This window comes from Nansenia antarctica, assembly GCF_963989245.1.
Source record: "Nansenia antarctica genome assembly, chromosome: 1".
NCBI lineage: Eukaryota > Metazoa > Chordata > Actinopteri > Argentiniformes > Microstomatidae > Nansenia > Nansenia antarctica.
Genome location: NC_137674.1, coordinates 105,109,489 through 105,119,488, shown reverse-complemented (window position 1 = coordinate 105,119,488; position 10,000 = coordinate 105,109,489). Strand labels below are relative to the sequence as shown.

Sequence of the window (10,000 nt, the reverse complement as noted above, 5' to 3'; positions counted from 1 at the left end):
CGGCCGTGTCTGAGAGGAAACGCAGCCCGATCGACCGTTTCGTGTCTGTCACGTCTGTGAGAACAGATTTGTACAATATGAACCGAGATGTGATGAAATGTTCCGATCTCCAGAGCGATCGTCAGTATTCTGCAAATTCTCATGATCGTGAGCGTGTTGTTGTTGTTAGGGAACTCGGCAACTATTTTGACAACTAATTCTACTCTCGCCCTTTTCCTTGTCTCTCTCTCCTCCCCTCCCCTCCTTCCCCTCCCTCCCTCCCTCCCCTGCCTTTTTTCCTCCATGTTCATATTCTCTTTGATTTATGCACCGTGGTACGGTCACCCATAACAGTGTCATCATGTGCTGTGATATACGACGCTATTAAAGTTCCCCTGGTCGTCTGACTTCGGGGGCCGGGGCGGGTTCTAGTGGAGACTTCCACTTGGAGGAGAGAACCTCAAGGCCGGGCCAAAACCCGAGCGCTGAGCTAAGAAAAGGCCCCGAGCGTTTTAAGCGGAAGGGAAGCATCATACGGTCCATCGGTTTTGAAACAGAGCTCAGAGACTGAGCCGGAGGCCCTATTTCGACACACTCCTCCGAATCCGACCAAGGAGGAACAACTCCAACTACAACAACAGAGTTCCTCCGAGTCGGATCATGAATGAACGTCTCACTTCTTCTTCTAGCAGCTGCTGAGATGTCCTCACCCTGGTTCGGGGAAGGAAACAGGAGTCCCAACGTTTCAACTACCGCAGTACATCTCTGTTCAGATAAAGAGTAAAGCAGTTTTTATTCTACTGATTCTACTGTTGCATTGCTTGTAGCTGTTGCTGTGTCATGTCATTGAATGGTTTTGCGCAGCAGGGGGGATATAGGGTCACGCTCTTTGGGTGATAAGTGAGGCGGTCTGTGAGAATGGTCATTGCGGTCTATGCGGGAGACCCTGGTTCAAACCTGCCTTTGTTACCGAGGCGCCTGCACTACATTAAAAAAAATGAAGTCTTTAAAGTCAGGAAGTGTTTCAGTAAGTGTCCATAAGTCAATGATTTGAGGGCCAATAAAAACTGTAGATCTTTGTGGCACATTGATGGTTGTAATGCAGACAAACGCTACGGGGCTGAAGGGGTTTGGGAGGTGTGGAGCCTCGAGAGAACTGAGACCGGGCAAACAGCCTGAGCCCAGTCAGTACCACTACACACCTGTAGTATGACCGTAGATCACACGTGACCTGTATGACCAGTGACCACAGAGATAGATCCCAGGTGACCAAAACAATAGTAAGTGAAAATGATGGGGTGCACAGAACACCAAACCCCACCCACCCCGTGCCCCCCCCCCCCCCCCCGCCCCCCCAAACTTCACCTCTGACCCTTGTGTAAGCTGCAGTGGCACCCATGAGGTTAGAGTTCTAATGTAGCACCGATTGTAGATGAATGGTCTTCATTTCCAATGATTTATGTTAATAATAAAGAATGAAATCTCCCCTGTCCCTCACTCTTTCTTTTTCCATGCTCCCAACGGTGTACTGACACCCCGGGTCTCAGCCTCTCAGCTCCCAGCAGCCTATCGAAAACAAGGTCGTGTCAGAAAGCTCATACCCTGTTCTGAAGAAGGCTTGACGCCGAAACTTGTCCACAGTGACTATGATTATGCATGAAACCATATTTTTTGTTTATGACCGTGCTGGCCGTGTTATTGACTTATTGGATCAACCGTGGGCTATAGACCACCCAAAGACACTTTAATCAAAACTGAACTTTAGTTAATGTCGAGCACATCTTTAAACAAAGCTCATAATGTTTACTAAAAGTATCTACTACAGACTAACAACACTATTAGAGCCTTCTGTTTAGTCAAATGTATGCAGAAGGCAACCTTCACATTATTGGTTCACATTCACTAGTGTGGAAATGTTATTGTGGGTCTAAAATGGGAAAGGACTTCCTGAATAGGGTGCAGTGAATTCATACTATATGGAAAGGCAAATCTAGTAAGACATCCTGGCATTTTATACAGAATTAATTTCGTAAAATGTTGGGAGGGAGTGAGGGAGCGAGAGAGGGGGAGAGAGAGAGAGAGAAGGAGTGGTAGGTTGGCTCTGCATACATTGATGGACCTGTCCCTGGTTGGGGAGCGTGTGGTCAGTTCTAATCCTCAGCGGAGACTCCCTCTCTCCCCATCTCCCCCCATGTAGGGGGGGCTCCATGTATTGCTCCATGTAGGGCTCCATGTATTGCTCCATGTATGGCTCTCTCTAGGGCCTACACAGGGTCTACGGTTAGTCCTCCGTGACCACAGCATGACTTTGGCTGACCACAGCACACCTGTGTAAACACTCCACAGCCTGGGAGACGGAGAGCTCTCGCTGGTGTTGTGGAAGCGGGCACGGCCTTGAGAAGCACCAGGCCCGTCTCCGCGGAGGTGGCGGTCGGACTCGGGCCTGGGAGCCAGGAGCTTGAACCCAGGATCGGACCGCACCAGGTCAATATGGGACATTCTCTGTGTGGGAATGTGGTGAGAGGAAAATGGCAGAAGTTTCCATGACATCCCTAATGGAGTGTTTCTCGCACGTTTCTTGCACGTCCCGCGGCCGGGGTCTTTCTATACTTATTCCCCCTCAAGTCTCTCAGGATTCATCGGCTCACTGTCGTGAGGGGTTAAATGAGGATATTTCAGTCCGTGTGTAGGGAGAACTGGCCCACTGCCAGGGAGACATGATATATCACGGCGTGTTTGCGTAAGGACCCGCACTTCACATCGGAGCTATTTTTTTTTTACCAGTTTGTTACCACAACATACAGCGATGTGTCAGGTTGAAATCCATTAGCTGGTACTGAAGTTGGGACCCTTTCCAAAACGTCTAGGTCCACCTCTCCCCTATAATTGTAAAAAGTACAGTACACACAGAAGTCAGGGGAGGATGGTGACCTAGGTGCATTCACAACTTCCCTTTAGACGTCCAGGACAGCTGTGTTCTGCCTCCGAGGACCTCTGAACCACCATCTCACAATCTCCAACCCCCGCCCCCCCCCCCCCCCTCCCCCTCCATCTTATCTCACAACAACATCTACACCCACTCAGAGAAGACCTCTAATCAACCAACAAGGAATTACAACCAGTGAACCTCCAAGAACCTCCATCTAATCAACAACAACAAACAAAACAGGAACATGAAGTACCTAATCAACAAACAAGGACAACAAGTAATTAACAAACGAGCACAATCTCGTCTGTAAACAAGATATAATAGCCAGTGAGCTAACAAGCGGTTTAGTCAACCAACAAGCCCTGGAGGTTGTAAGGCCCTGTTTGCACTCAAGAGGGTTTACACAGTCAACAATGCCACGGGGTTGCCCTGTGAGGAGATCAGGGGCAGGACTAGGCAAGACCTAGGGAGAGGGTGCACCAATTAGTGTTGTGTTAATGAGTGGTTGTGAATGCTGGATCATCACAAGGCTGGCATCACCACGGGATGTATCTTAATGAGTGCATTCATACAGTATGTATACAGAGTGCGCGCACACACACACACACACACACACACACATGCACATGTGCGCACACACACACACACGTACACACACACACACACACACACACACACACACATATGTTTGATACCATTCCTCACTTCAGTCCATGCATTACAATGAGCCTGTCCTCCAGTTTCTACCTCCACCACAAACACACACACATACACACACACACACACACACACACACACACACACACACATTTTCCTTCTCTCTCTCTCTCTTCTTCCTTTTCTTGTTCTTTCCCCTCTCCTGGTTTCTCTCTCCCTGCCTCTCAGTGTCTCTAGTTGGAGGACATGGTTTAGGTATTCTTTTAATTAAACACTCACACACACTTAGCTCCAAGCGGCTGATGAGCATTGACTTTGAGAGTCCAAGTACAAACCCAAACTTCTCCTCTCTCTCTTTTCGGAAATCGAAAATTACTTTTGGCTCCAGAGGAAACTGTGTCCCGTGGAGCCGATCCTGAGCGTCCTGCTGAGGCGTCCCTTTACAGTGGAGCAACAGTGCCATCTACTGGCCGCGTAGCAGAGGTGATTTGGAACCATGCTTTTGTGACGAGTAGCCCTGCCTGAGAGACTTGTGTATATTCAAGTGTCGCTCTCTCAAACCCTAATGGTAGATGCTTGGGGTCTCTGGGAAGCTAAGCAGGGTTTTGCCAAGGTTGATCCTTGGATGGAGTCTAAAACAGAAGATGGAAGACAGGGTTGCCAGATAGGATTGACAATTTCCAGCCTAACCACAGTCTAAAAACCACCTAAATCCTATATTGTCAGAAAACCGCTAATTACTATTGGGCAGGTGCCCATCTCCTGCCCCATAAACTGCATATCTGTTGCCAATTATGTTTGTAAAATAAAATAAAAACCCGCCCCATCTGGCAACCCTGGAAGAGGGTGGCATTCCTCCCTCTGGTCTTGGGACCCCAGTGCCCCAGAGCAGTGAATGGGGCATTACCTTGCAGAGGTTGCGACCCTTCGGATGGGACGTTAGAGTCGTTAAAGATCCCATGGCACTTATCCCCATCTCTCAGTTCTTTTAGGGCGTCGCAATGGGCATAGTACTGTCGGTGACATTGAAAGTCCTTGAAAGGTAGTTTGCTAAAGTGGTGAAGGAGGGAGTTTGGGGACCACAATGTTCTTTTGCAGTAAAATCAATAACTCCAATCAGGGTTGTTTGAGGACACAAAACACTCCATGCATGAGCAAAATAGAGCAGGGCTTTCATGCTGAAAATGATAAAAGGTCTGCATATCATATTCGTGGCACGTCTGCATGCATTACCCAGCAAGCAGTGCTTTCTAATTTTCCTGTCGGCTTGAGTCCTCAGCCGTTCTGTAATTACACATCTCTGCACTCTCTGTACAAACCACGCTTTGGCTGGGGGAGAAGGGAGATTAGGCGATATACACTGTAACACTGGCAACAGTAGAGTTCTATTTGTATTTGTTCCTAAATCAGTCTTCCTAAACACTGTGTCCCAGGAACTTGCTCACTGATCCCTTGCTGTTTCTGTTCCGTCTCCAAAAACGTCCTGTCTGCTTGGAACATGGAACAACACTGCTGGCCAGAATCTTGTGCAGCCATGCCTCCAATCATGTTGTGACCTCCTTCTGGAGGTCTGGAGAACATTAGATTAGTCAGTCTGGCTTGGATTGAACTAGATGGAGCAATGTCAGAATGTGCTCGCAATGTCTTTGGATGTTAATGAATCGTGCCACGCACCCACCCGCCCAACATGTCCGTAGAATGATTGCTTGGTGTTATTTGCGTTGTCTTTTCCAACCAGGTAGGAGTCTAGGACTATTTTGCAGAGAGTTGTTGCCTATGCTAGCTTGCAACATTGAAGAAAATAGAAGAAAATCTGAAGGTAAAACTATTTTTTGACCTCCATTCAAGCAAGGAATTTGATTAGTTTGACGTGGTGTAAGGCGTCACTCATTTCAAACAGGTTTCCACCCCTTTAGAGCTACTTTCTGCTAAAGATTTCCCCAGGCCTTCCACACTACTTTAGGAAAGCCTGGTTTCAACACAGTCTGCTAATTAAATAGGGGGCCTACACACCATAGTCACATTCCCAATTGCGTGTCCTGGTTGATGCATATAAGACATTTATGAAGAGTACGTCAACAACTGATAGTAGGCTACTAAGAAGTGAATCGTTCTGAACTTTGAATTGTGTGGGGGTTAGCTGGGGAGTTAGCCAACATTAACATTAGCAACAACGATTAGCAAATATTGTTGTGTAAAGCACTAATCGAGGAAGGCTGTCCACTTTTACCTGCCAGTATAGCTAAGCATCAACCAGGACAGGCAATTGGGAACGCGTATTATCGTGTTTAGTGTTTACTGGTCTTCCAGATTTCAGAGGAAGACCAGTCTGCCAGAAACACTGACTACACCCCAACATCCACCCACACTACTATAAAAACAGCCTCCAATAAAAATTAAAGAGGAGTCATGCCACAGGGAACGCTCTTGATATAGTTTGTTTGTCCACTTTTCTAAATGGCCACTTGTCATTATTACAATATACGTAACCCTGTAATCAGCTGTTTTGGATGTGTTCAGTATGACCTGACTGACAGATGATGATGGAAAGAAGAGTTATGACATTGGTTTTAATTAAGACAATGAGAGAAATCAATAGCAAGCTTTTTTCTATTTTAATATTTTATTCATAAAATCATCTATAAAAGGCACATTACATTTGAAAATAGATGTGCTCTGTATTCAGTAACAAACACAAAGTAAAGTTTAAACTAACCTCTGTGTGGTTTCATGTGTTTTACTAGGCTACATTTAGCATACAGTACATAATATTTTCAAACAGTTCAAGGCTAAATTATATTATACCACATATACTGTATATAGCATAATGTGAGCTGCCAAAGACAAAACAGTGAAGAAAATATTAAGTCAGCTCCACATTTCATTGATTACAACCTGGTGATTTTGATTTGCTTTTGGATCTTGTACTTAGCACGTAACTTTCATGTACGCATGTACGTAACTTTCTCAGAATACACTCTTTAACACATAAAAGGCATATTTTCGTCGGTAAACCATTTCATAAGCTGAATAAAATGTTTGCATATTCTGACACTTCAATCAATCAATCTAATTCCATTTGCAAACCACAAAATCGTATACCAAAGCACCAAAAATGATAACACACAGCAACTGATTACTTCATAACACATGTTCTCAGCAATACCAATCACTCTAGTTTTTGTGGAGTTAAAAAGTCCTGACTGAACTTTAGCACCATATGTTCAACATTAAAAGCGTTGTTATGACAACATAATCATACAGTACAGGGCTATATGGGCCTGAGAAGGGGAGGGAGAGGCTTATGTTACCTGAGTCTGTACGGGTGTCAGGTCAGAGAGGTTAAACTATAATAAAAGTGTTACTGTGCAGGTCTCATTTTCTATATAAGTATTAAGTCAAATTACTGTCAACTCCACACTCTTCTTGGCGTACAATACTGGAGTTGGATTAAAAAAGAATCACACACACACACACATATTGGGCTCTAGGGGTGACGCTAGGGATAGGTCTGAAATATAATTGCTATTTTCAAGGCCAGAATCTTTCAGCGCAAACGATGGCACTTGACCTGCATATTGTGCTACCAGCACTGTGGTAATTTCACCTTTTTACCGCTGACACAATACGCCTGTCTTTGGACTTGCGTCCATGTTGCACTAGCTGAAAATAGAGCCCATAGTCTAGAGTAATACAGCACCTTGAATGGTTGTTCAATCAGGTTGTTCAATCAGACACTAAAACTTGAGCATGGAGCATTTCCTTCCAGTACATTCTAAACTAGGAAGTGTCCTCTATGATGAGAAGGACTTATGTCTAAATGCTAATGCTAACAATCATATCTAACTATCAAGTAATCACAACTGACAAAGAAAGATAGGATTCAGTCAATTAAAGCTCAAAATCAGACTTTTGTTTGCATACAGTACATGAAATAGATGTGAGGATGTTGTACTTGTGCAGTCATCGATCTATGTTCACAGACGGCTCGCTGTGAGGCGTCCAGGAGAGGGGCTTTTGCTTCCACTAAAGGCCTGTAAACAGAGAGACGGGGTAGAAGGAAACCATGCTGTTTGTTATATCAAAAAACCTACATATACACAAGAACTCCCACTCCCGCTAAAACAATGTGTTTTGTACCGGCATGTGCACAGATGACAGTAAGGAGAGAATGCATGGGGTCCAATGGATTATTATTAAATTGTGTATAGATATTAAATGGCAATCTAGCTTCTTTCAAAGGACAGTACATATACTGTATATGGTTAATGATGCCAATACAACATGTTTACAATTCTGTTTAGTTAAACATTGGCCTCATTTAGTCTAGTGCTAGCCATTTTTGCAATCAGAAGTCTGGTCCTATATCAAAAATGAAAGTCTTTAGTGTGACATGTATGTTTATATTTGTCGGTCTAATGTCAGTTGAAAATGTATGAAGATTTTAAATCAAGTAAGGCGCACTTTGATTAAATTAATTGTGGAGGTTAATTGCGGGTGTTGAATCCTTTGACTGCATTCCCCCTGTGCATTCTCTCCTTACATGATGGGCGCCCTCTGCTGCCACTAGGCAAAGTAACTGCACGTTTTACTGACTTGAATGGGAAAGATAGGAAGTGGCACAACTGTTCTAAAAGGGCTGTGGTTATACTATTATTTCCTAAATCTTTGGAGTTGAGGTTCAATACTCTCCCAATAAAACAATAGTCTGGTAGTAACTAGGTATTGTTCACATTCTGTTTCACTTCACTGAGATTCGTCTGGCAAATAAACAGATCCTTGGAAAACATCAACTACAGCCGGGCGAATCAGCGTACTGTAAACAACTACAGGGACAGGGCTGGTTTGGTGGTCGGTGGTTCGGTTTGGCTTTCTGATTGTTTGAAGGTCGATCAAACCACTACAAATTAGTTTTTTTGCGCCACACCCCTAGACTCACACACTTTCACAGTTTCACAGAGTGAACATAGCCATCACAATGACTCCATCAGGCTACTACTAAACCAAGCAAAGAAGTATAGCGGTACTGTACTTACCCCAAGGGCCCGTGGGTATGAATGCATGTTGTTTGGTGGCAAGAGAGATACGATTCTTAATACAAAAAAACTGTTTCCTTCTAGCGAAATGCCATTATGGTTTGAGTGGCACGTGTCAGTCGTCGTAGTAACTTACTAGCTTGCGAGTCGGGCTGCCTGGGCGAGAGCGCACAGGGCTGGAGCTCCTGCTTCTGCTCCGCCACTGTAGCAAGAGACACACAGTCTTACCATAGAGAACCATTAACCACAATATCATAACCATCATTTACCTTGTTTTAAAGAACATGCATGACAGTCATTTTGCTAATTTCTGAAGCCGAAGCTAAAGATTGGTTCAAATCATTGTTTTTGAAGGGAAGAGTTTTGTAGGAAACAGAGTGTAGTGTGTTAGTACCAGAGCTCCTCTCCTGGTGACGGCTTCTCCCTTCACTATCACACCGTCGTCCTCCACCAGCGCCGGCCACACGTGGTACACCACCAGAGGCGCCGTGAACTCAGAGTCATAGCTACGACGATACCTACGCAGAGAGAGACAGAGATACAGAGACAGAGACAGAGACAGAGGCAGAGACAGAGACAGAGACAGAGACAGAGATACAGAGACAGAGACAGAGACAGAGACAGAGTCAGAGAGACAGAGACAGAGACAGAGACAGAGACAGAGACAGAGAGGCAGAGACAGAGACAGAGACAGAGACAGTCAGAGAGGCAGAGACAGAGACAGAGACAGAGACAGAGTCAGAGAGACAGAGACAGAGACAGAGACAGAGTCAGAGAGACAGAGACAGAGACAGAGTCAGAGAGGCAGAGACAGAGACAGAGACAGAGGCAGAGACAGAGACAGAGGCAGAGGCAGAAGCAGAGACAGAGTGGACGAACACATGAGATGATGGTGACATCCAGTGGTAGGGATAAGAACATCTCTTTTCTTTTCTTTTCCCCACAATCTTTCATGCATTAATGGACCCCATTCTAATCTCTCAACACAGAATGTGTGTGTGTGTGTGTGTGTCCGTGCATGCGTGTGTGTGTGTGCGTGCGCATGCCTGTATCACACATGTGCATGACTATAGGCCTATGTATGGGAATAGTCAATTAACACTAGGTCCACTGACTTGATGTCGCTGTAGAGTTCTCCATCGGTGGTGAAGGCCAGGTCCAGAGTGGGGTCCAGTGTCTGCATGGAGAAGGCCACCCTGCACGTCTCTCTGATGAAGCTGCTGATCAGGACAAAGTCCACCTCCGGAGGGAAGGAGATCCTCGGGTTCACATTCATGGCACTGATCACATCCTGTGAAACGCATCACATACAGTACAGTCAGATACATCCCAAAGAAATCAATCACTAACCAAGAGTAAATGCAGTACATGTCCATTACCCCACCCACAGATTTGAAAG

The 10,000-nt window shown here is 45.2% G+C and overlaps 1 protein-coding gene across 1 annotated transcript in view; it reads right to left on the bottom strand.

Moving 5' to 3' along the window:
- Window positions 1-7,542: 7,542 nt before the first annotated feature.
- spata18 (spermatogenesis associated 18) overlaps window positions 7,543-10,000 on the bottom strand; it is a gene marked incomplete at both ends in the record, with an annotated part of 7,587 nt that continues 5,129 nt past the window's right edge. The window contains 4 exons of the mRNA XM_080539472.1: window positions 7,543-7,599; window positions 8,738-8,803; window positions 8,996-9,119; window positions 9,717-9,892. Coding sequence (XP_080395598.1) covers window positions 7,543-7,599; window positions 8,738-8,803; window positions 8,996-9,119; window positions 9,717-9,892 — 423 coding nt within the window. The remainder of the gene's footprint in view (window positions 7,600-8,737; window positions 8,804-8,995; window positions 9,120-9,716; window positions 9,893-10,000) is intronic.